Raw genomic sequence first — 27,315 nt, 5'->3', positions numbered from 1 at the left:
AACAGAAGGAAGACACCACATTTGCTGGGCTGTTACTGGGTTTACTTTGCTAGGGACCACAGCTTTCTGTATAGACAATTTCTTTCAGTAACAAACTTCCTGACTTGAAAACAGAAAATTTTCTTTAGAAGGAACATTCTGCTTCATGTTTTCATTTTGCTGTTAGTTCCTGTTTTTGTGACAATGTTCACAAATATCCAAGTAGGTTTCAGCATGTCTCTTGGCGAGCATGGAAGAGCCATGGGAAGCTATTCAGGATTTGTGCTCCTCAGACAACTGCAATCATAGAGTACCAAGTTTCCTTTAAGCACCAATCTTTATGCTAAACCTATCAAGGTATTATAGTAACAGGTCACACTGATCTCCCCATATTTCTGAACTGGTTGTGGTGTACACATAAATTCAGCAACCAGCCAGTCTGGATGACTCTTACTAGCTTGCTCTGGGAGCAATCTGAAATGTACCTGGTAGGACTGGATACAGAGGGTTACAAGGCACCCTATTTCACTACTTGCAGGGTGATGGGCATCAAAACTAAGAACAACTCCACTGGATGACTAAATCAATACCCAAAAGGGCAGGAAGAGTGATTAAAAATACAGTAACTGTAAATTAAGCCTTAAAAAAATAAAAAATAAATAAAAGCAAATGAAGAAGTTGGATACAGACTTTGCTCTACATTTTTATTACAGCAAGATGAACAAAATATCAACAAATTGAGGAAAACTTAATGAACATTACCTGATAACATTCTCAGACATTTCACCCATGCTTTTCAAGACTGCCCTGTCATGATCTTTAAATACCTCTGGGACATGAATAATAATTACAACAGATTTAGGAATTTTCCAAGCTTCCTTTAAGAAACTGTATCATTTCTGTTGGATTCAGAAGTGCAACACTTTGTAAGCATTTATCTGAGTACTCGAGTAAAGTGCTTTCTCAGTAAGCAAACGATAAATTAATTTTGTTACCACATGCCCTTCTAGAACTTTCCATTCAGATTTTAATTGCTGTGTTGTAAAATTAATCCATAAGTTTAGTTAGAATAGAACACACTGAGTTTGTCCCACACCAAATTTTCCCCCCGAATAACTGAATTAATTCTTACCTAAGGAAATAAATCTTATAGGACTGATGGAAAGTTTTCACAAAGAAATTTGCACTATGAGTTTGTAAAAGCCCTTTAAGATCAACTTAAGAGCTATCTACTATGTATAGCCCCAAGATGGCAAACACTGGATTGTGAGAACAGAAAGGTTACCATTGAAAAGTCTAGCACAACAAAGAATTAGTTTCTTTACCACTGTGTTTAAGACACTGTTTTGCTTTTCTAGGAAATGCTCTATGACTTTAAAAAGATATAAATATAGCTACTGATTGTTAAGCACTTGTTAGCACTAAGATACTATGACCATGGGTTATAAAGAGGTAGGCTATTGGTAAACATTTACTTTAATGCATCAGAGTCAGTGGCATTAGATTAGTGATGCTAGGTCACGTAAACTGAAAGGAAAAAAGCAAAAAGCTAAGCATTCCTATTTTCAGCACAAGTTTGAAACACACAGTAAGACTAAATTTGCTGTGCATTTCAGTCTTTCCTCGGTCCCTTGCACAAACATAACTATAACACTAAAACAGTCACTCACATACAGCTTGGCACCCAAATGTTTCCTTCTCAGAAAGGCAAGGTCATTGCTGGACAGCACATGCATGCACTGTTACAGAACTGTTACAGGTGGGCAGGGAGGAATTTTGCAATGGCTACCAGCTCCAGGCAGGACAAACAGTGCAACACATTCTTATGTACTTACTAACAGATTGATCCAAGGTCTGCTGAAGTCAATGAGAAGCCTCATCCTTGAAAATTCTCCCTCAGCCCAAGTGTAATCAGCTGCCTTCAAAGGCTTAAGGACAAATTAAAAGCTTTATTTATTTATTTTTTAAAGACTACATACCAATATATCTACTATGTTCCACAGTACAGAATCTGTTAAAGCTTAAATCTTTCACACTTCATTCTAGTGCCTTCATTATATTTTAAATGAGTTGCAAACACCACACATCAATGCCCACCTGTGTTATCAGAGGTATTTTTATTTGATTTAGATAAGATGGATCTGGGTTAGCCACCGTCTATTCTATATAAATACAAGATAGATCTAAATGGTATGTAGTCAGCACTGTACATATTAAAACAAGCTAGCTAATCATGTGAATTGCTCTTCCATAAATCATACCAAAAACACTGAAGTTCTTTTTAAGAAAGGAAATAAGGAGGTATTACATGAGGTATTTCAAAGTAGATTTTCTCATTGGGACAGATCTTAAAATAAGTACCACTAGTTTAAATGATCTGATGCAGTAAAACAGAACAGATAGCCCTAGAAATATCACTGTGTCCAGCAGTGACTTCATTGTCACAGCATGACTCACTTTTAGTATTTTTCATAACTAGAAACTAAAATTTGCATTTCTATAACATCTTCCACCTGAGAACATGAAGGAATTTTACAACCCTGTTTTACCTCCTCCCTTCAGAGGCATCCAGACTAGTTTTACAGCTGCAGAAATGAAAGAAAAGACAGTTTTCTGTGACTTGCCCTAGGTCAAAGAAGAAGAGGATAACAAAGCCAACTAGATTTTTACTGTCTCTTGTGTTCAACTCACAGGCCTCCATCCTTTCTGTACTCATCTCAGGCTAAGTCACTGTGTAATCTACTTCGTAACGTTCATCATCTTCATGTGTGCAGCACGTTCCCAAGTAGCCCAATAGGATATGTAGTCTAGTAAACAAAGCTACACAGGACAAAAGAAATTGGAACTGATAGTTATTAGTTTCTGAGATATGACCTCTTACCAACATATCTAAAACAATTTACAAGTTAGACTTTAGCATCAAAATGGAAATTTTATTTATATTTTCAACATGAAATACAATAAAATAGGGTCCTGTGCTGACAGACGTGCTTCTCTGCAAGATCAGGCAATTCTGTCTTGTATAGAATCAATTCCTCAATTAATGCATTTTGATTTTAAATAGATACGAGTCATATTTTAAAACTTTTTCTGTACTCTGATGTTTATTGTAAATAACTCATTAAAAGCAATATTTATAAAGCACTGATAGCAGGCTGTACATAACTAGGGAGTGATGACATACAACAGAAGACAACAAGTATTTGATTTTGGTTTATCAAGTGATAAGTTACATACGCATTTCTTCAAAATTCAAAAGCTAGCTTCCGTGGAGTCATGAATTGCTTCACCATTTCATCTGTGACCTGTTTGCGTCTCTCTTGATGAGTTGCTATCAAGGGCTGCAATGTTTCAATAAGCACCTTCTTCAGCTCCCCTGTGAGCAATTCCCCGCTTGTGTATGCCTGTCAAGGAAGTGTTGATTGCTAAATATGGTGCTACATGAAAAGAGGCCTAGTGACAAGAATTTCTTTAAAAGTCTGGCCTTGGCAAATACAGATTTGGATGTCTCTATAAATAAGCATATGCCTTATAAGATCATCTGGTATCACTCTGAAAATATAACTTGAAAAATTACTTGTTGCCTTTTAAAAGATTAAGGCAGTTGGGCAATTTCATATATAAACAAGCTGTATGGACTGAATAAGCTACATTCACAAGAATTTAACTTGGAAGCCCTGTAACTACTTGCAGGAAACTGCACATTTTCCTCCCCAGAATCCCAATTCAAATAAACAGTTGCCCTCAGCTGTTTTTTTTTGTTGTTGTTGTTTTGTTTTGCAATAGGAGGTACAAATTCTCCTATTTTTCTCTCACAGAGTTTGAGTAAAAGGTTAGGTGTGATTAAGGTGTCCTTTTTATAGCAAAGACACCGAGAATCTCTGTTGACACTAGGAGTCATGTTCACTGTTAGCAATCCGTTCCATTGCTCTGCTACTGAAAACACTTTAGCAGCAAACACAGGCTAAACAGCAGACTGTGTTCAGTCCTGGCTGGGGCAGTTCAGCTATGGTTTGAAATGACTGTGAACATGACAACCTTACTTTCTCTTGTCATCAAGCCATTTGTAATACAAATTCAAGGTGTAACTGTTGCCAACACTCACTCAGCAATAGTCAAACACCTTACAAACTGAATTGTTTTAATTAATTTCAGTGGATTTTTTTTTGTTTTGAATATGAGCTGATGTTGCTATCTCTGAGTATCCACTTCTGAAAGCTTCTCCCTGTGGTATTGTAACTGAACTAGCTCCATTAATGACAGTATGAGCTGCGACTTCATGTTTCCTAACCTGGCTCTGAGGCAGCATTGCAGCAAGCTGAGGACTGTGGTCTAGGTTTAGTGCTCCCTGCAGCAGAGTTATGCTAATACTGCTGCAATGGTTGGAGAGTAATGGAGAACTGCTTAGCACCTCAACTGTGCTCCATATACATAAGGAATTTGTAGGAGTTTGCAAGGGGATTAGTAGCTAACCAACATGCCCTTGCATGGGAAAGGTTAAAGGGTTAGAGAAGAATCCATAGCTCTTGCCTTTCTTATAGCTGTTCCCACCAGGAGAAAGCTGACAAACCAATGTGACACCGGTACCATCAGCTACAGATACCACCTTCCACAGAATATATATTCCCTAGTATTGATGATGATCATATATCTGAAGGCAGTGAAAGTCCTGCTGCCAGGGACAGAAGCCTGCCAGATGGTTTTAAGGAAAATACTACTCATATTAAGCAGCTTTTGCTTGGGGTCAGTGAATCAGTTCCTCATTGCTATTACCTTTCTTGCGAAGATAAGACCAAAAAAAAAAAAAAAACCCACAAAAAACCCCAACAAGCTTTTGACATTAGCTTTTGTAGCTGCAGAATATTTAGGTACTTTGCACATTAGGCACAGGCAGGGTTTATTATACAACTAAACAGCAACATGAATCTTAACAAGGTTCCATCATTTGAAAAGTAGGAGAGACACTGTCCTACATAGTGTTAGAGATTTTTATGAAACTACTTGCAAAATTATTGGTTTTTTTCTTTTTTCAAAAAATGTAGAGACAGAATAACTTGTGAGAAAGGAGAACATTGCAACAACCACATACAATGAAACTTGTACGGGATGGAGATGGACTTGGTTATAGCTTTGTCCTCCCAGTAAGGACTGAATAGTACTATCTTGAACTTGGCTACTTACCTGCTTCAGTTGTTCAAGCCTGTCATCATCTTCTAGGAAGAAGGTCAGGTACATGAAAGACACATCAACATCACAGTTACCCCCGTACTTCCTGTGCTCTTCAATAGTATCTCTACCTCCTGAGAAGGCATGCTTGTTAATCTGAAACAACATAAAGATTTGATGGTCTAATTTCCATAAAAGTGCAGATGACTACACTGAAAGAAGAGGTGTATCACAACCCTCTGAAGTCTATGTTAAGGACTAGCTGATGAGTGGGACAAGTTAACACAGAGCCTCAGGACTGAAGCAAGAAGGTCATTAGAAGCTAGCACAGAAAAATGACCACGCACACACATTCCACAGATCACATAACCAGACCAAAATAAAGCAGAAAGCAAAAGAATCCAAACAAGATTTGTCAAGAAAGTTTAAGAAGCTGTTCCTTGTTGGGGAGACTGTGTGCTTACAAGAAATGTACTTTCTAAAAAATAAAGATACACACCTCATCAAGAAATTAATTCTGAAAGAAATGGAGGAGAAATGGAGAATATTTAAAGAAATTCTAGAGAGAACCTAGTTTCCTCTTTTTTCTGTGAGAAATACAAGAAAGCAAGGTTAGAGATGACAAAACCCTGGCTATGATAGCTATCCTCAGACAAATGCCCAGTTGCTCAGTCTAAAAATGAAATACGTGCTGGCTTTTTTTCCCCCTTGTTTTTAAGCATAGCTTCCTTTGGGCAGATGAATTGCACTGGTAAATATAGCTTATCTGCTTATCCCATTCATAGTAATTTAGAAGCCACTGGCCTATTTTAAAAAAAATGACAAGGCTGGAGTTCTCAGGGGATGCTAGTTTTCCTACAAGTTTAAAGAAAATAGCCAGGAAGAGGAAGAAAAGCCTTCCCCAATGACAAGGACAGCTTTCATTTGGATCTTGTACCTTTTTTCAGATATCACCAACAACCAAGACAAACACATGCATATAAAGTAAGAATTTATTGGTTCTGGTACTTAGGAATTGTTTGTTTCATATTTACCATTCCTGAATATTCTTATTATCTGTATCAATGTTGCTTTTTTTGGAATCTTTCTAACCACCATGTTACAGATGTCTTGTGGCAATGAGTTGCATACCATAATTATGCAGCGATGAATATCTTAAGAAAGTAAACTGCCATCTGTCACGTTACATCTATTCTTATATTGTAGGACAGCCTGAATAGCTGCTTCAGGATCTGTAAAATTAATTTTTTATATATTTTTGCACTTTCCCTCACATATCTCCTTACCAGATTCCCATGTTTTGCAAGTCTATTGTTTTTTCCCATGTCCGTAATCTCTACAGTTTATCTTCTTACCAAGGTGAGAGGGACTAACTACAATATGTCGGCTGAAGGCGTGTTATTGTTTCACAAAAAAGTGTTCTATATTATTCTTGTGTTCATTTCTTACATATGCTGACCCCTACTCATTGAGCGAGTGTTTCAATGATTTATCAACGATCAGTGATGCACTGATCTCTTTTCTGAGTTGGTATAGATAACTCAGAACCTAAATTACAGATTCTAGTAAAACATGCAAATAATTGAGCTGTAATTCAGTGTTGATATGTGAAATAAGAAAAGTTTACAATAATAATTAATTTCCTTTCAATAATTTCCCAGATGCTTCTCAGTCTTTTCCAATATTGACTAATTTTTCATTTTCTATTACCTGCAAGTTTTGAACCTCATTAATTTTCAATATGTTAGTGATCTGAAAAAAGCTGTAAATGGTAGTTCTTCCTGTACAAAAGTGGCACTCTGATTTTAACCTTTAGCTATGACCAGAAGTCATCATTCCATTTTCTGATTTTTGTTTTTCTGGCCATAATAACACTTTGTCTTTCACTCAAGTAATATTTTCATAGCTAGCTCTTGTGATGGGCTTCCAAAGCTGAAATAAATGTCAGTTTGTCCTCCATTACTCAATACTTTACATTCTGTTCAGGATTTCCTTTGGATAGTTTTTATATTTCAAATGGCTAGATTTTTTTCTCTGTTATTACTCTTCCAACCTGCTCAAGGATAGTAGAAATCGGGCTTATTAGTTGAACATAAGACATCTTAGATCTTTTTAAAGAATATTAGCTGATTGCCAGGAAAAAGGGAAAAATGTCACCAATATTACCACTGAGTATCCTCTATTCTAAAATTATAAGCTTTTTTTGTTTGTTTTTTTTTTTAAAGCAACTGTTTCACTGTGCAATACAATAAACTGGAATTCTTACCATCCAAATGCATGAGGAATTCTAATTCTTCAAAAAAGTATTGCTTACTCTAACCAGTTTCTACATCAGATAATGAATCATTATGAGCCAACTGCAGAAGAATTTGACCAATATATGTGTTTGTAAATCATTAGAGAATTAATCCAAGACCACCTAGCAGAAACAAAATAGATACCTTTTCTTGTTTTGACTGATAGTAACTTCAGGTACGGCTATTTTGTCTATAAATCTTTTTCCACTTAACAACTGCTTTTTTGTTTGTTTTTAAACTACTGAGACACAGGTGAGCTTTTGCCTAACTTAGTCATCTGACACTGGATGAGAGGGATTTTCCTTGGAACTAAAAAGGGCTCTATGAATATACCCAGACAGGATACTTCTAAAATTTAGATGAGGTTCAACATAATATTTGTCTGGGAATTTGAGTGAGGAGTGCATGTTACCAGCAGATCCCCAAGCAGCTGGGAAAGTTTGGCAAGTGTTGCAACTGCCACTGTGCAACACTTCGTGCTCCTAGCATGGAGAGGCAGTTGAGAGAAAGAGCTGCTTATTTGATTTTTGTCATGGACTGTCAAATTTCAAAATGATGGCAACACAGTATCTTTTTTTAGAGCAAGAACCTCCATGGATCTTATTCATACACCGCTGCTCTGTGGATACCAGATAAACAAACAGGATGTTTTGTACATTATGCTAGCTAGTGTTTGTATTGCTAGTATAGCTGGCAGGGCAATAGATTACACTTGATATGTCTAGCTACATTTGCCTAATTTTGTCAATTGCTGAAGATGCTTTGCAATGAAATGAGTGGGCACAGGTTCTTACCTTGGTCTTGATCTGTTTGGGAGAATCAGTGAGGAAGATGGAGGAGTTTGGGTCACTAGCACTCATTTTTGTCTGTGCTCCTTGCAAGGCTGGGAAGAAGACTGAGTGCAATAAGGCTGGCTTAGGAAGTCCAATTCTAGGTGCTACATCTCGGGTCATTCTAAAATAAGGATCCTAGAACAATCAAAGTACAAAATAAAGTTGAAAAACATGGTTTAAAAGCTGATTAGTGCTGAATGTTAGGCATTAGTTCACGCCTTAACGGGTGGCCTCAACAAAAGAAAAACGTTCCATAGCCCATTTCCAATCCCCTCAGGCAGTCAGACCACCTTGAGGAACAAAAAACAAAACAAAAAAACCCTAATCCTGTTTTATTTCTGTATTTTCACTGTACACTCCCATTCCTTCAATTAACAGACACATTCAAATAGCTGTGAAAACTATCCTTAATAGCCTGGAGATGGATGCAGCCTAAGATGCGAGGTTCTTCCCACCGTATTTAACAACCATCATAGAATCTAAAGTAAATCAATGATCAAGCTGGCAAAAAAACTGCAAGAGCTTTACCACATAAAACAATGGTTGATTAATGTAATTACATCACATTCTGGCGACTGTCCCTGCAACTAAAACTGCTAAAGATTCAGATAGTGCAGAATTTGAATCCTAGAATCAATACTTATCTACTGTAATGACACTACCACTGTCATTTGTGGTGGATGTTGGTCTATCCTCTTATTTAGATCTGAATTATTAAGGTTCTGCAGGTTTTCGGCAAACTACTCCGGTGTTTCGTTATTTTTAGTGGTAAAAGTTTTTTCCCTAAAGTGCACTGTGAACCTCTTGTGTTGCAAGTTAAGTCCATATTTCTTGTCCTAGTTACCAGAGAAATGGCCAGAAGTTTCTTCTTATCCTCATGTCAGTAAGCTTTTGCATAATTGAAGATTTCAGTGTCTGCTTTCATAGATGCCAGTGCATTGTGAATGAGGCTGAGATCAAGACAGGCCCAAGACTGGCAAGAACGAATAATATATGAATCCATGATTGTGAGGCTACGAAAGCCTTCATCTTTGTCAAGACACAGCACAACACCCATTTACCTCTTCCAGCTTCTTCTCAAGAAAGGTATTCACAGAAAGGTTTTATAGATGTTTTGATATAGCACCATGAACTTTGAAGAGTATGTTACAAAAACAAATACATGAAAAAAATCAAATTAAGTAATGTTATTTTTAACCTGGTCAATAGCACACGGAATAAGACACTGAATGTTCTCCTTGCCATTGAAGATCTGTGGAAATGATGAACTGAAGGATGGAGCAGCTTGAATAGCAGGGAAGCTGATCTTTCCTAGAAAGTAACACATTTGAAACAGCTGAGAAAAAGTCAAAATATGCAATGATAAAAAGAGACAGCCTTTTGAAATATATAATACACAAGTGAATCATTCAGATGCTCAGCTGAAGACCAACTCCTGTCCTTATCAGGCAGCATTCCCTCATTTGAGGAAATGTTTTCATCTTTACATTCTATGATCTCAACATACCTTCAACTAACACAGAACTGATGAAAGAAGACAGGCTGTGATAACAGAGGTTCAGAAAAAGGTTCATCAGCACATGCTCTGTACGTGAAAACATATCTGCCTCACCTCTCCTCTCTTCAAGTAGCTACCATTCTCAGAAATATGCTTGACTATATCATCACTCTAATGAACTGCTCTTTTTTTTTTTTTCCCCCCTTTGTGAGGGAATAATTACAAATCTACCTATTGGGCAAGCTCCACTCTAAGATCTTAGACCCATTGCTTTATGCATGCTATTGTCATGAAAAAGCATCTCGGATGTGCCTAATGATCTTTTTAATACAATGCTTAATTGCAGAGTGACCAGCCTGATTCCCTGAACAAAACCTTCTCAGAACTGAATGCTAACAGTAGATTTTTCCAAATATGGAAAGAAGCCATCATCACAGTACCAACATTTTACAGAACACTGGTAAGGCATGACGTTGGTAGGAATCAGTTCCTTGGTAACAGTGGAGGCTGAAAAGCTGCCATCAGCCCACTTACTGATCAGAGAATGATGCTACCACTCAGGAACTCCAACATTTTAATGACATCTTTGATACAGAATCTTTCTGTGGCCAATGTGATAGAAACCTGCAATTACACTGAAGTAAATGAAAGAGAGAGTTACCCAGCACCTTAATAATTGGGCTTTTGAGCACCTCTTAACTTTTGTCACGTGTGGGTGTGTGTATATTAATAGAAATTTTTCTGGAGAAAAACTTCTATATAATTTTATAATAGAAATTTCCGGGAAACATTACTGACTATTGTAGAAATTTCTGGGAAACATTACTGACTATTGTAGTAATAGTTACAAAAAAGAATTATTCTCTATCCTGGACACTTCAACTTCTGTGCTTTGTACTTTGCTGTTACTGAGGCCAGAAAGTAGCTCTCATACTGGAACTTTCACTCTTAAATGTTTTCCATAGTGAAGGCACCACAACAATACCCACTTGGAATCAGCTGAGAAATATGGATCTTGCTTTTTTCTCTTTGTTACATGAGCAGAAGATATTAATCTGTTTACATAATAACTTAAATAGCTCCATAGAAAGTGAAAACAGGCATCATTTCTAGAAATCCATATTATTTCCTACCAATGCAATCACTGTCTGTAAAGCCAAAGATTCCTTTCACTTGGTTAAATGTAACATGCTTCTGAACTTTGACGATGTTTTTGTAGAATCCTGTACTTGTCCTGTGAGAAAGGAAGTGGAAAAATAAAAAGAGGAGTCAAGAGCAGAAAGTATATAGACAGAAACTTTCATTCCACAAGGAGAGTGTGACACAAAACCTGCAGGATTAAACCCCTGAAGGCACCATTTTGGTCTTTTATGGCACATTTAGGTGATAATCAATGATTATTTACAAACAAGAATTTAATGGCTTGAAAGTTTAATATATTCTTTTTTTTTCATAACACTTATTGCAAACAACATTTTTGTCACAATTAATCATCTGAAAACAGAAATATTTTCATTTGGAAATGGTGCCAAAATGACTCGTGGAGCCTGAAGTTTACTTATCTCTACGCTTTTCTGTGAACTGAGAAATCCTGACTGGATCATGTCTTGTGTGTTGCTTGATATCCCCCATGGGTACCCCATAAAGGACACTGTGGTTCGCCAAAGGAATAGTAGCTCAGATTTTTCATGTTCTTATTTTCTGTGGGCTAAGTTCCCTGGTCCCATACTTCTCATCAGATACAGCAGCAGCATTTCTAAATCAGAAACTGCTCAGCAACTTCTTCCTTCTTTTATTTCTGCTGAAAATCTGAAGCAACAGGAATGGCAGTTCTGACCTAACCCTGAGCTGTGCAGCCATAGGGCAGGTGATCTGTGCTAATACGACTTTCCTGAGTCGGGAAAGTCAGGGGAGTGAAAGTAGGAAATGCTTTGCAGGCCCCACATTCTGGGGGCTATACATTATACAGATCTGTTCTAAAACATGTATCCTCTCATCCTAAGCATCCAAGGAAGCTCATCCCCCCTATACGAAAGGGCAAAGCCCACAGCTTCATTTCTGGGTTCTGCCATGGAACTTCTTCCTTCTGAGAAGGCAGTTCCATCAGCAGTTTCTTTTTCAAAATCTTCTTTAAACTTTACTGAAAGTTCAAATAACAATCTTTCATGCACTATTATTAAGCTAAATGACCATAACAAGTTGCTGAAATATCTTTTCCGATAAGTAACATAACACAGATAAAGTGTAAACACATCTCAAAGGTTTTGATACCATCTTAAATAAAACAATCTGGAGGTTTCTTGGTCGTTCAGGAATTCTTACATTTTAGGGGTTACTTTTTTTTTTTTTTTTAATTAAGCTTAAGCATTACACACATAATTCCTTGTTTATATATTATACAGAAGAATGCCAGGAGAATATATATAAAACATGCAGACAGCAAAAAAATTAGTAAGTTCCTATTTTAAATGTTATACAACTTGTCTTGAAGCTTTCAAATCTAGATATATTTATCAAAACACTGCTGGCTGTCAAAGCTCGAGTGAAAATACCTAAAAAATTTTGATCACAATGCTCTAAAATCTTATACTTACCCCAAGTAGTCTAAATCAGAAAAGATAAAGGTTTTATTGATGTCAAAACCACACGCAATAATGTCTTTTGCATTCTCTATAGCATATTCATGTGCCTTCTCAGTTGTGAGGTCCTTCCAAAGGTATTTCTCATCATCAGTTAACTGTATAACTAAGGGAACATCAAATACTTCTTGCAGCCACCTAATAAAAGCAGAAAGATTTTATCTCAGAATAAGTTAAAATGAAGACATAAAGTCATGCAGCTAAAACATTTTCATACATTTAAACAAAAAGATATAAAGAGGCCTGCTTTTATCTTTGTATACCACATGCAGTTACTTGTGCTTATGTGAACAGTTATGATTGCATAAAGTTTTTCATTTACTTAATATTCACCTGAAATAAACAGAACCCATTGCAATGTATCATTTTAGTAGTTCTACAAACACTACTCAATATTTCCTTTCATGTTTTGATTAATATAAATGGTTGAAATAACTTACTTTGTGAATATAAATGGGATAAGATGACCAACATGCATTGCCTGAGAGGAAGGGCCTCTGCCAGTATAAAGATAAAAGGACTTCTTATTTTCATAGGCATGAAGGACTTGATCCATATCTCTAAATAAAAAATGCAGAAAACATGATGCATTTCTTACAGAACTTAAGAAGAAATATCTATAGCAAAAAGCTTCTATTCAAAGTTGGAGTGTGTTTAAAACCAAATGTATTTATAAATAAAATATAGTATCCAGCAAACATACCCAGTTCCAGTGAACATATGAAAAAGAGCAAAGAAAAAAATAATTAAAATAAAAATTTGCAACTTTTAAAATTACTTCACTGGATAATAATTTCTAAATCCTAATAAAACAGGGCTGGGAGTCATTTCCTGTTCCCAAGGTGAAGGAGTATGGCTTAGTTTGTACCCCCACAGCTAAAGTTTCTCCCTTCCCAAAGGGGGTGCCATGTCCAAACAACCTACTGGGAATAGTCTCTGGAAGGGGTTTTGTCCTGACTCTCACTCAGGCATTGATTCGAAAAGTGCTAGCTGCCATGGGCCAGAAGCTCACATATGCTAACAGTTAAACTGTATAGAAGATTGCAAGGCTGGTGCTTAAGCTTATTCCCTGAACCTTTTTTATGTAACCACATAGGTATAGCCTCAGACTCCCAGGCCACGTGGACCCTCGCTGAAATCAGCAGCAACTGCATATGAACCCTGGGGCACTCTGCTAGGCCAGTTCCTCCATCTGGCTGCTAACATACTGAGTCAAACTGGAACCTGTACATACGAAAAAAATCCCTGCACATTTTTTCTTCTTTTGGGAATTAATGAGGACATACCAGAAGCTGATACGTGTACTAAAAAACCCCCCAAAGTGTTCCAAATGTTGTCAGTGTAAACCTGGTGTAGCTTTTACTCATTTCAAATGATATAGTTGGTTTACCAGAAAAAAAAACAGAAAAACAGAAAAACAAAAAACTATCCTCTTTGCTGGGCATAGGTTTCTCCTGATAATGCTCACAAAAATTCCATCTAATCTGAGCTTTAAGTTTTAAAAAAAGAAAAACTCACCTATGAGAAAAAAAGATTCCTCTGCGTAGAAAACGGTGTGGTTTTTGCCCAATAGCTCTTTCTATTCGATTGATCAGATCTGTGTCAATTTTACTGCTGCCAAACCGAACTGCAATAATAAAATGTAAAAAAAAAAAAAAAGTAAAAAAAAAAAAGTAAAAAAGAAACTACAACCAAATCTTGTATTTGCCAAGAACACACCAATACAGCCTAGAGAAAAAGTGACAATTCCTTCTTCAAGTCTCAGGTAAAGGAGAAAGTGGCTAGATTTTCCTGGTTGTTGCCTGGAGTCCGAGCAGTAGTCCCTGATACTAACTTTGCTTATGTTAGCAGATCCAGTACATTCATAGCATGCAGCGTTGCACCATCCATGACTGATGATTATGGCTGCAGCTTCCTTAAAGCAAGAGTATTCTTTATTCAGAACAAAGCATGACAAAAAAAAAACATATTTAGGGCAGTAACTTGGTGGCCTCTGGAAACCATAGGATGAAAATGGATGCAAGGCTCTGAATGCTTCTTTCTTGATGCCTAAGTTTTCGGCTCTCAGGTCATATTGTTTTCATCTTCAACCCCAAACATTCTTATGCAAACCGCACTCTTCTTTTATGTTGATATGGTTATGGACACCACTCCCCTCAAGAGGCTTGAAAAGGTAATGCATAACACTTTTTATTGCAATGAATAGGATTTATTACTTGATGGTTTAGAAAATCAGCTGATCAATATGATGGCATTTTATAGGTGTTTAGGTGCAGTCATTTCATCCAAGAAAAGTTTGGGCAGATTGAAAGGCAATATTTTTTCCTATTGCAGATAAAACTGAACTGGAGAAATCTTTCTTCAGTAGAACTTGCTATACTCCAATCCCAGTTCTTGGGGACCTTACTAAGCAGCTCAATATGACATGATTTGGTTTGACTGACAAAAATCTAGACAAGAATCTACTCTTTGCTACTATTCTGTTCTATTCAGAATTAGAACAACTTGCAGTATTAATTATTGAGATTTCCAGAGTATTCAAGGGAATAAAACAGAGATTCTGGAAGTAAAAATTCTTTTATATGTAGATAGTATCTAGATCTGTCTATTCCAAGTATTTTGTTAAAAACAGACAACATTGGCAAATTCCCTGGTTATAAGACACATGTCCATATGGCAGAAGCAATTAAGGTCACATTAGCTGTAACAGGAAATAATCATTCCACTGGAACATAGAGGTGACACTTGACAAATATCAAACATTGTAACAGTTTCCTAAGGAAACCAGAAACAGAAAAATCAACTTAGACCCATTCATTATGCAGCTAGCAAGCTATATGCCTTATATATGACTTGTATATACTTTCGCCCTGTGGAAAACACAAGTATAATTACCTTGAATGTCCCACATAGAATCAGGTTTATTTTTAACTCCTTCCTTATGCATATTCCCACCTTTTAATTATCAAATTTTTTTTTAAACCAAAAGTAACAGAATATTAAAAGCCTTCCTACAGGGATATGGTAACTAACCAAAATGTCCTTTCAAAGACTACTACTTCCTATTGAAGCAGATAGGTTTAGATTTCCTAATGTTACATCCTGGCATCACCGGATAACAGAGCTAAAATGACTTCAGCTGGAGGCAGAGCTGTTTACCTGTGTTGTTTACCCAATGTGCTGCCTTGGGAAGACAACTCATTTTACAAAGCAAAATAACCAGCTACAGGGGCAGCAAGGAATATTGAATACCCTGGGGTAACTTGAAAAGCCAAATATTTAGATACCCTGGGTCTATTATACAGCCAGACTAGACTAATCTCTTTCCCATTAAAAACCACAAAAACCTTTCCAGCCCTTTACAGCACAGGTTCTCAAAGTGCAGCATGGAGGATATTTTTGGTCCATCAAGGCTTCATATACATTTTAAAAAGGACTACTTAAAACCATGCCCATCCTAATCATTGAGACTGCAATGCCCACAAGGGTTTTATGAGGGATGGGAGAGAAGACTCAGTCCAACATGTACCCAAGAGCTCTAGGATGCTGAGAAGACCTGAGATAGGGAGTTCCTCTCCTATCCTCCGGCTGAGATGCGTGTTTAAGTTTGATGGTGTATTTTGTTTTGTGGACTATTCATTGAGCAGCCTTTCACAAACAAAAATCAGGAATTCTCACCGAAGGAAGGACTCAATCTTGACATGAGAGAAGAATGGAAATATATTCAATCTGACCATCAGTTTGGAGGTGTTTCTGCCGTTCCAGACCCTCCACACCCATTTCATTTTCTTCTAGAATTACTGGTTATGCCCTCGCATTACTACAAGACTTTATCCTAAATTCAAGTTTACTGACTATATACAATTCATTACTAAATGGGAGGGGAAAACAGGACTATCATTCACCATTATTCAACAGGCACAAATTCTTGTTTGAAATTGTTCATTCACTCTAGGTGAACCAAGCAAGAAATCTTACAAAGGAAGCACTGAGGCCATCCACTGACTGATTAAAACAAATGCCACTAAAAAAGAAAAATGCTAGTTCATGATTCAGCAAACACCAATTAAATCCATGTGTTTTGGGAGAGTTATTATATCTGCTTGTCCTGAGCAGACCTTAATTACCAAATAAGATGCATTACAAAATGGCAAAGTAATTATAACCTGGATGAATACTAACAGAGACCAAATGAACATGAGAATGTTTGATTCAGCAGAACAATAACAACTGGTAAGAGGCTAATCTTACAGAAACAGAAACCATGAAAATGCTGCAGACTAACTGGGGCTAGTCACCCTGGAAATGTTTGTATAATGTCATAGAAAGTGGCCAAAAGCTCTCTGTCATATAGAACACTTTTCTGGAAATGCCTGAATAACTTTATTAAACATTCACAGAGCACCTCTTCTTTCTCTATCCTCTTCTTTCCTGTTAAAGCTAAATAATTTTTCCCTACCTAAATCCTCTTATGCCCACTTCCTCCTGAAAGGGTCTATTATTCCTCTTTCAAAACTAGCAGCTAAAGCTTTCAGATTTTTATTTTAAAAGATAATGTTGGTTTGTAAAAATGTGTGATACAGGCCAGTTGTACCATATATATTTACAGTATGTTAACATTAATGCTAGCAGTTACAAATGCAGTTCAAGTGAAGATATAGACAGTTAATGATATAAGAAGTCCTTAAATAGATTTGAACAGGTACTCCCTTTTATAGATATTGGATCTGTTATACTTGAAACATAATAAACTGGGAAAGTACAACACTTTTCAGGCTCTCTATCCAGAGAGACTCTACCTTACTAGACAGCCACTAACAAGGACACATTCTCCCTAACTTAAAAAAAAATTCTTCAGTGTGCTTTTAATCTATAGTTTTTAGCTTTCACCAAAAGACAGCTTTTAGTTTGCTGTCTGTAAGACAAGAAATCCTAAAAGCTGAACAGTTTACTCCACTGTTTTCAAAAGCATGGTTGCATTGCTGAAAATTTATTGTGCACTTTTCCTCTTTCGCCACTGCAATGTTATATTTGAATACGGAAAACTAATAACCAGTAGTTTTAGTTACACAGTAACTTTACTGACCAAGCCACTTCTGATAATCTTTGAAAGGTCATGGAGACCAGGAGAGGTTCCTGAGGACTGGAAGAAAGCAAATGGCATTCTGATCTTCAGGAAGGGCAAGAAGGAGAATCTGGGGAACTATAGGCTGGTCAGCTTCACCATGATCCCTGGAAAGGTGATTGAGCAAATAATCCTGGAAACCATTTCCAAACATATTAAAGACAAGAAAGTGATTGTGAGTAGTTAGCATGGATTTATGAAGGGGAAATCATGCCTGACCAACCTAACAGCCATCTATGATGAGGTGACTAGCTCAGTGCATGAGGGGAATGCAGCAGATATTGTTTATCTCAACTTTGGTAAGGCTTTCACACAGTCTCCTGTAACATCCTCCCAAACTGCTGAAGTACAGACTAGATAAATGGACAGTGAGGTGGACTAAGAACTTGTTGAATTGCTGGGCTCAAAGGGTTGTGATCAGTGGCACAAAGTTCAGCTGGAGGTCAGTCACTAGTGGTGTATCTCAGAAGTCGATACTAGGGCAAATACTATTTGATAACTTCATTAATGACCTGGACAATGAGACAGAGTGCCCCCTCAGCAAAATTGCAGATGATATGAGACTGGGAGTAGTGGTTAGTACACCAGATGTTTGTGCTGCCATTCAAAGGTATCTCAACTGGCTGGAGAAATAGGCAGACAGGAATCTCATAAAGTTCAACAAAAGGAAATGCAAAGTCCTGCACCTGGGCAGGAATAACACCTGGTGACAACTGGCTGCAAAGAAGCTTTGCAGAGAAGGACCTGGTGGTCCTGGTGGACAACGAGTTGAATGTGACCCAGAAATTTACCCTTGTGGCAAATAAGGCCAACAGCCTCTTGGGGTGCATTAGGAAGAGCACTGTCAGCAGATCAAGGGAGGTGAACCTTCCCCTCTACTCAGCACTGGTGAAACCACATCTGGAGTTCTGGGTCCAGTTCTAGGCTCCCCAGTACAGGGAGGACATGGACATACTGCAGCAAGTCCAACAAAGGGCCACACAGATGATTAGAGGACTGGAGAACGTGTAATATGAGGAGGGGCTGAGAGAGTTGGGATTGTTTAGCCTGGAGAAGAAAAGGCTCAGAGGTGATCTTTTTAAAGTGTGTAAATACCTGTTGGAGGGGAGGGAGGGGAAGTAAAGAAGAAGGAGCCAGACTATCCTCATTCGTGGCCAGTGGAAGGACAAGAGGCAATAGGCACAAATCGAAACACTGAAAATTCCATTTAAACATAAGAAAAAAACCTTTGTATTGTGAGAGTTGTTGAACACTGGAACAGGTAGCCCGGAGAGGTTTTAGAGTCTCCATCCTTGGAGATAGTCAAAACCCACTGGACAAGGTCCTGAGACGACTCTGCTTTGGGCAGGAGGGTTGGGCTAGATGATCTCCAGAGGTCCCTTCCAATCTCAACCATTCTGTGATTCTGTGACACTTGCAATATTCAGCTCACTGATAAATATCAGCACTCTAACACACAGAGCTCCTTCTCACTCATTCGTCTTTTCTTGGCTCATCCTGAAATCAAAAAGCCTACATTCTCTAGGGATGCTCATCTCTAGTACTCTTCTGACATAGCCTTTCTTCACACAATATTTGCAGACTGTTTTGGTGTTTAAAAGTGCACACAGAATCACAGAATCGCTGAGGTTGGAAGGGACCTCTGGAGATCATCTAGTCCAACCCTCCTGCTCAAGCAGGGTCACCTAGAGCACATTGCACAGGATTGCATCCAGGTGTGTTTTGAATATCTCCAGAGAAGGAGACTCCACCACCTCTCTGGGCAACCTGTTCCAGTGCTCTGTCACCCTCACAGTGAAAAAGTTTTTCCTCATCTTCAGATGGAAGTGTCTGTGTTTCAGTTTGTGCCCGTTGCCTCGCATCCTGTCGCTTGGCACCACTGAAAAGAGTCTGGTCCCATCCTCTCGACACCCTCCCTTCAGATACTTGTACACATTGATAAGATCTGCTCTCAGCCTTCTCTTCTCCAAGCTAAACAGGCCCAGCTCTCTCAGCCTTTCCTCATAAGAGAGATGCTCCAGTCCCCTAATAAATCTTTGTAGCCCTTCGCTGGACTTGCTCCAGTAGTGCCACATCCCTCTTGTACTGGAAATATTTTAAAAGCACTGGCTGGGTCCTGCTGGATGGCAATAGGATTGATGATGTGCTCAACTGCATGGATTTTGCCATCTTCCATCATCTTGGCCGGCGGGGCAGCCTGAAACATGGAGTACTGGGCCCCAATCGCGGGGATGGCCACTGCACCAGGTTTAATGGTGGACACCCAGGACAACAATTTGAGAGGAATGTCCTTTTCAGTTAAAACCTTTGCTTTTGGCACTTTCATTCTTTTAAGTTTGCATATACACAAACACAATGGCACCTTTCTCTGGTACTGCTAATAAATAAATGGATTGGTGGTTTCCTTTACTGTAAGAGCTGTCAGATGTCAAATTCTTGGACTATATATATATATATATATATATATTTTTTAGAGGAGGAAGAGGAAGTTTATCAATAGCAAACAGCAACTGCTTCACTTCCTGGAGTAGCTAGCATTCTTTGAAAAATTTCCAACACATCACTTAGAACAAACTAAATGACTCATCTATCAAATTCACCAATCTGCTATCAGTATAAGTACGGAAAAACCCTCCAGTCTAATCCACCTTTGGAGGGTGAGTCAAAAGACGATATATACACACACATACACCACCTGTTACTGGAAAAAAGGACACTGGTTCTACATAACTTATTTACAGTAAAGTCATACCAGTCATTCTCGAAAAGACCTTGAGATTGTGCCAACAGAGTATTTTACTCTTCCCACTTTTCTACAAGCAATAGAAAACCCTCCCAAGAAAACCAAAAACCTTCCCCGTGACTCCTACACAAGTAACAGGATGATGAGAGATCTTGTCCGCCTCTAGATTCTAACAGTTCCTTTCCTCTCTCTTCCTCCATGGTGGTACAGCTTTCTTAGTACACTTCTCTTTTCAACTTTTTCTTTTTGCCATAGCCTTCTGCAGACTAAACCCAATAAACTCACTCATTTGATGTGATCTCACAAGAGTATTACACCCAGTCAAAGAAAAAAAAAGAAAAAAAAAGTTGGCACTAGCAATTCAGCTCCCAAATGCAAATATAAGGTTACTGCCACATAAGGTTATTTTGATTGAGGTACTAAACATGGTTTGGAGGTTGACAATTGTCTTAAAAAGAACAAAAATAGTATAAATTAATGACCAGTTCTCTCACCTGTTTCTACACTATGGACCCAAACATCCTATCAAAATAGACAACTATAAACCAAATAAGGAAATTAACAAAGCCACCATTTCTTAAGTTTCCAAACTTTATAAGTTTTGTAACATCCCCATCTAAAATATTTTTCATTAGATATGTATTCTGTTGGCACTGCATCTTCTCCATCCCAAACTGCACTTGCCTGCTTGATAGTGTCTTGTGAAGGAGTCACTGCACTTACAGATTTCTGCATTAATTTTGGATCAACTCTGCCCTACCTAATGTGGAGGTCAAGTCAGTTGTGGAATGATGGTAGGAAGCCTGGTCACAACTATTACTATTATTATTCTGCATCACAGCCACTGAAGATGCAGTTATTCAGTCACAGTCTCTTCATTAACATAACTTCTAATAACAATCCTTATGCTAAAAACAAATTGCGAGTGAAACTTTTATTGTAAGCTGAAGAGTTCTTCGCAATGTATTTAAGTCCTCCATAGGAAAGCCCTGCCTGGGACATTTTCAACTCCTAGAGTAAATTCTTTAGGCATGTGAATGCTAAGATTAGACATAAATTAAAAGTTACCTATTCCATGTCTATGGTTTTGAATTTGTTATGATCTTTTGCTATTTTTGTGATCATCAGAATCACTTTACATAAATTCCTTAGTAGCAGTGAAGAAAGAGTTATACCTATGAGTTTGTCGTAATCCACGCCTTTAGCATTTGATGTCTGCACAGTCCAGGGGTCCACAAAGTCCTCGTCCTCTTCTTTAGTTGTACCATTGTTTATTGATACAAGATCTCTTGGAGGCAAGCCTGCCTGATAATCTTGTCCTGTTGTTGTTTTATATGACAGTTTTAATGATAGCAGCATCCTCACTGCTGCATCAATTTCATCCTGAATAAAGGAAAAAAGCAGCTGTTCAACTTAATATACTTAAGATAGACAGCATCCATGCTTTGACTTATTTATAAGCCCTAAGTTAAGCCTTTACACACACGTTTGTCATATCAATACCCAACAGAAAAGAAAAACAGTTTCCTAATCATTAGAATTTAGAGCATCACCGCTGGCAAGATATTTAAAATCTCTCTGCCTCACCTTTCCATTTGTGCCTGAGGAAAAAAAATGCTTATCTGATTTTCAGAGGTTTAATAATCTTAAAGTATGAATTTCTAAGGTATTTAGATATAATATAAATTGTTATCTAATTTACTTGATTAAAAATGTTCTTGCAGTGGCTCACATTAAAATGACTTACTCATTATAATTCGCTGATAGACTTGAAAAACAAGAACAGAAAGAACAAGAACAACTTTCATTGTTATGACCTTTCTAATAAAGGGCTATTGTAACATCTCACACAAGCCATAAATACATCAAAGTTTTACTGACTACCAGTTTTAAAGGCTTGTTCCCACAGGCATTCCACACCAATATCAACCCATATTAAAACTGAGCTCTCTTTGCCAACATAATGATGACAGAATAGGGAACTTGAAATTAATGGAATTAATGGCAAATTACTAAATTACTTAAGGGAGACCAAGCAGCAGGGGTTGTCAGTACAGTTACGGGAAGACATATTTGCCAATGGTATGATAATGCATATAGAAAGAGATTTTAACTAAGAATCTAAAAACAAGGCAGAATGTAATACAAACTTCATTTGAAAACCAAATAGCTTGGATCACTTCACATAGCATGGCAATTGGCTGAAGCAGACTTTTAAGCATACAACACTGTTCTTACTTCAGGAGTAACAGCTTTGCTCTTGTTAAGGACTACCTTAACAAGACATTGTGTAGACACAATGGACAAATATCTTTAAACAAAGATTTTTTTCTTATTGTAATACAAAAGAGATCTCTGAACAACCATATTTTTCAATGCTCTTAAAGACAGACCTAAACTTAAAAATGAAGAGTTCAACACATGAAATGGAAATACCTTTGGTGCTTTTCCTGCTTTCAGTGCTCTGACTTTTTCTCCTTGTTCAGTTACTTTTTCAAACAGCTGAAGTGGACTCAAAGATTTCAAATCACAGTTCTGAATATCAGCCATTTTCCAAGAGTGTAAAAGATCTTTTTATTTACAATTCAAATAAATCTAAAAGTCTTCCAGTTTTTCAGCCTGAAGATTCAAAACAGCAGCAACAAACTGAAGGAGAACTGTAGGGTGAAAAATAGTGTGTTTTATTCTTCTACGTATAACTTCAAGATTAGAATGCTGGAATAAGAATATAAAAACTATACTGACCCCATACTTGATTTTATCCATTTGGAGACTGTGGAAAACTACAACTGCATAGTTTACAACAGAGTAATTCACAAAATATGGAATGTTAAATAATGTATGCTTAAGCAAGCATACAGTTTTGGTTATGAATCACATTAAAGCCAGTAAAGTTATTATTGTTCTACATCAAACATATTGATCTTTGTCCCTTTAGTTATAATCTATAGATAAGTCATAAATAAGTTCTCCCTTACTTAATTTTAGTTAATACACATCTTAGTAATTTCAAAGAATGGAAGTTCCTGTAATATGGATTACACTAGATTAACTCCCACTTTATTATATATGTGCAGTGGCACAGCAATTTCTGCTGCCACAGAAATTTCTTCTTCTAACTTTTCAAAAATTACCCGATATATTGTCTTTACAGACTGTCTGATTGACACCTAAGAAATATGGTGAAGCTGCTACCTGCCTGCCATTAGAGTGAAAACACACTTCAACTGCAGAGGCAGAGATGTTTTATTTTAAGAAATTGTTCAAGCTCAGCAGCTCTCTATTGGGGTCTTTAGAAGGACATAGGCTCTAAAACAGTTTTTTGTAAAAATTCAACCACTGTGCTCTTTAAATATTTGGAACTGAGGATAAAGAAGCATTAACTTGATACGGGAAGAGCGACTTTTAAAACCATTATGGTTCCAATTATAGTGAGTTTACCATATTTACATAGAAGAAAGTAAGTTTTAAAAAAAGGGGGGACATCATTTGTCTGAAAAACAACATTGTAAGTAAAACTGCAGCCATCACAAATATATACCACAAGGGCAGGATACACAGAGAAGCATATAGAGAATTATAAAATAATTTGATAAAATTCTGGTAACACGAAATACTAGTGCAGATCCTAATCACTAAAGTGAACTGAGGTAAAAGTAAATTTCCTATGAACACTAACATAACTTGGCCAGTGTGGCAAACACCCCAATCTGATGTGATTGAATAATGTAACCACCCAAGATACTTTATAGGTTTTTTCTTGAGGAAAGTCATGTCATCTTATTTCATAAACTGGTGCTTATTTTATATACCCTGTATTCAGATGTGATAGTGACAAATGCAATGCAAGTTGGAAGAGTAAATTAGCCTTTTACTGAGCTGCAAACAGCAATGTGTTAGAAAAAGAGCATTCACCCTAAGCATTCTCTGTCATGCTATGCCCACATTTTAGTCCATGCAGGAAGATTTCTGTGCCAATGTAAAGTCCTACTGACTTCCAGGGAGTACATGGACACTGGTATTCATTCAAAGAGAGTAAGCTGAAGGTTCAGAGACACTAAAACAGACATGGAAAGCCTCTTCCTCATGATGGACTAAATAGACCTTTTAAATACACTTAGCATGCTACGCATTAAAGATTCCATATGAAACGGAATTGTAGGAGGATTTCTGCTCTGAGACCACTGTCACTTCCCTTCTTCAGAATGGAAAGATAAGCCTTTAAGTAAGCAAAGTAAGTATTTTCCGAAGAGAGAGACTCCCTAACATATTATTGATACATGGCTATGCATGGAACATGAATTGATTGGATTTACAGATTTAACTCAAGTAAATCATAAAAGCTATTAATAAAACACACACTCATTTGGTTCCCCTTTACCATAATAATAATAATAATAAAAAAGTCTATAATATTTGCATTAGCTTTTCAGCACTATATCAAACCTTACTTTACAAAATAATCCGGCTAATCACAACCTTGGTTATATTTACAAAGGAGGACTTGCTGGTAACCAAAACATATCTACCATTAAGGCTTTGTTTGCTAGACAGCTGCAATGTTCCCAAATTTCAGCTTCAGCTGAACACCATAAAAAAAATTGAAAAGCATGTACATCTACTTGCTAATTTTATTTGCTTAGCGTACTAATGCAGACACTGATGCAATAATTAAATTACATAATTAACTAAAATAAGACTGAATAGTATATTATCAGTGATTCTTAAGTTTTGAACCTAATATTGATCCCTTTGAGTCTGATTATTTCAAGTCCGACAGTGTTATTTTAAAGAGGTAATTTGAAGCATATCAAATAATTACCTGACATTCCTATAACTTACTTACATTTATTTGGATACTAGTGTTTTCCTCTTTATCATGGGCACAAGATATTTAACTGGAAAAGAGAGTATATAGAGTAAATTCATATTAGGAAAGGTTTATGAAGACTAACACACAATCTTTCTCAAGAAATATCCCAGCTACATTTGCTGGCTTCAAATTTTACAAAATACAAAAAGTAAACAGGAATTATTCTTTGGTGCAGAATAAATTGTGCCTTGGCATTTTAACTTAATACTGGAACGTACATTCTTACTGATAAATTGCCTCCATTCTGGAAGGCTGCAATCTCACAGTCAGAACTGAACACAAATACTGGAGGACAGTAGAAAAGAAAGACTCTTAAAAAAGTTCTAAATATTACGCTTTTAAGCTGAGCAAAACTTCCCAAAGGAAAATGCATTTTTGGTAGGAAGCAGCAAAAGTAATCTAGTCAATGCAACAAGAGATGAGGATATCAGAATTACAAAACGCAAAAAATACTGACTGCTGCCTAAACCTTATCTCTAGTTACCTTAATCTCTAACACAGTAAAACTAAATGTCCTTCTCTGCTGGTGGAATTCAAACCAGGAATTCAGTTACATGGGACAGAGGTCTTTATCAGTTTTGAAATTCATAAATGTAGTTTTGAACTGTTCAAAGAAATAACTGAATTTTCTGTATTTTTTCAGAAAGATTTTTCTGGGACTGTTTGTTTTCATAATATCAATAAGAATTGAAGACACATTAAATACTTTATATAATAGTTTTGGAAAAAAAAAAGACACATGGACTACTAAGACATTTAGGACCAGAGCCAAAGATGAACTTAAACGCCACAATTTCACAGTGTAAACTTGAAAGACAAGAATTACGTGCCTGTTCTTCCTATCCAATGCATGGTAACTTGTAATGGAACCTGCTCTTGTAACTGTTTAGGAATATCACATTAAATTATCATCAGACAAAGCTCAGAAATAATCCTGGGAAGAGGTATCAGGAAACAACTGTATCCTCTTCTCCTTCCAGTTGAATGACGATCACAGATCTATGATCATTTTCACTGCTTGCTATCTGATTTGGTAAGTGTAGAGGACTGGGAATCAAGGAATAGGGCTTTATATTAAGAAGTGCTTCTTCATGACAAACACTGCATGAAGGTACAGCAAAACTTCCAAAGAAATCAGTACTACAAAAGTCCTGACTCAATTTTCATGAATGAATGAAAGTACATGAGTATAAGTCTAACAGCATTTATGCTCCTGAAAAATGCATCAAGTCCCTTAGAAATAAAACAAACAAACAAACAAAGAAAAGTGAAATTAAAGCATGTAGTATGTCCATGGATATCACAGGAAACGTGCCTTGAGAAGTACTCCAACATACACTGCATTTTATAGTAGAACCAGCTTCTCAATCAGGTTAATCATTAATTTATGCATGAAAATATGATAAAAGCTTGCAAGCAGATTCCCCGCGTTGGTAATATGACCACCCAACTAATCTTATCGAAGCCCCGCTCCACCTGAAGAAAGCTTTCTAGGAGTCCTTACTACACTACCGCTGTTCAGAGCGAGGCTGCGGTACAGGAACCGCTGCACACGACGCTGCGCAGAGCTGGCGTCCATCGCCCCGCGGCCCTGCGGCACCTCCGCGCCGCACAGGCCGGGCGCAGGCCCGCGCCAGCGCGCTGCCCCCGGGCTGCGGGTCGCCTTTCCCTGCGCGCTTCTCCCCGGCGGCGCCGCAGCGGTGCGGCCCGAGGCGCTCCGGCGCCTGGCAGCGGGAGGGGGGACGCGAGCCAGGCGGGGACCCCGCGCCCCGCTACGGGGCAGCAATAACCCCCTGACGAGCCCCCCTCCCCCCGGGTCTCTCACCGAGGCGCCGCTCGACGCCGCTCAGCGCCGCCGGGGCACCCTCCTGCCGGCCCGCGCCGCCACCCCTCTCCTCCCCTCCCCTCCCCTCCGCGGCCGGCCCGGCCCCGAGCTCACAGCGCCCTGCCCTGCCCTGCCCTGCCCGGCCCCGAGCCCACGGTCCCCTCGCCCGGCCCGGCCCGGCCGCACTCACCGGCTCTCTTCACCGCCCCGCTGTCACTGCCATTGCATCACCCCCCCACCGGCACGGCCATCACTACCTCCCGGCTGGAAACGCACGCTCGCCGGAACCCTTTCCTCCCGCCTCCTTCCCTACCGACCGCCACCGGACGCGCCTCAG

The 27,315-nt window shown here is 38.0% G+C and overlaps 1 protein-coding gene across 5 annotated transcripts; it reads right to left on the bottom strand.

The window, feature by feature from the left end:
- Nucleotides 1-662: 662 nt before the first annotated feature.
- On the bottom strand, nucleotides 663-27,274 carry WARS (tryptophanyl-tRNA synthetase). Of its 5 annotated transcripts, XR_003255773.1 has the most exons (14): nucleotides 27,169-27,274; nucleotides 25,127-25,178; nucleotides 22,717-22,937; nucleotides 21,456-21,663; nucleotides 13,931-14,039; nucleotides 12,853-12,972; nucleotides 12,368-12,550; nucleotides 10,907-11,007; nucleotides 9,474-9,586; nucleotides 8,237-8,410; nucleotides 5,161-5,301; nucleotides 3,217-3,383; nucleotides 2,671-2,799; nucleotides 663-1,907 (listed from the first exon to the last, which is right to left on the bottom strand). XR_003255773.1 is itself a non-coding variant. In XM_026079723.1 (13 exons), the coding sequence occupies exons 3-12, from the start codon at nucleotides 22,828-22,830 to the stop codon at nucleotides 3,225-3,227; spliced, it is 1,422 nt and encodes a 473-aa protein (XP_025935508.1). In that variant the 5' UTR covers nucleotides 22,831-22,937; nucleotides 25,127-25,178; nucleotides 27,169-27,274; the 3' UTR covers nucleotides 663-2,799; nucleotides 3,217-3,224. The 5 variants fall into 5 exon arrangements, 4 of the variants coding, with proteins under 4 accessions (XP_025935508.1, XP_025935507.1, XP_025935509.1 ...); XM_026079723.1 differs by having other exon boundaries at nucleotides 663-2,799; XM_026079722.1 differs by lacking the exons at nucleotides 663-1,907; nucleotides 2,671-2,799 and having other exon boundaries at nucleotides 3,180-3,383.
- Nucleotides 27,275-27,315: the final 41 nt, after the last annotated feature.

This window comes from Apteryx rowi, unplaced genomic scaffold (genome assembly GCF_003343035.1).
Source record: "Apteryx rowi isolate R43461 unplaced genomic scaffold, aptRow1 scaffold_5, whole genome shotgun sequence".
Taxonomy (NCBI): domain Eukaryota; kingdom Metazoa; phylum Chordata; class Aves; order Apterygiformes; family Apterygidae; genus Apteryx; species Apteryx rowi.
The sequence above is the reverse complement of the archived record's forward strand: the minus strand, read 5'-3'. Positions and strand labels throughout refer to the sequence as shown.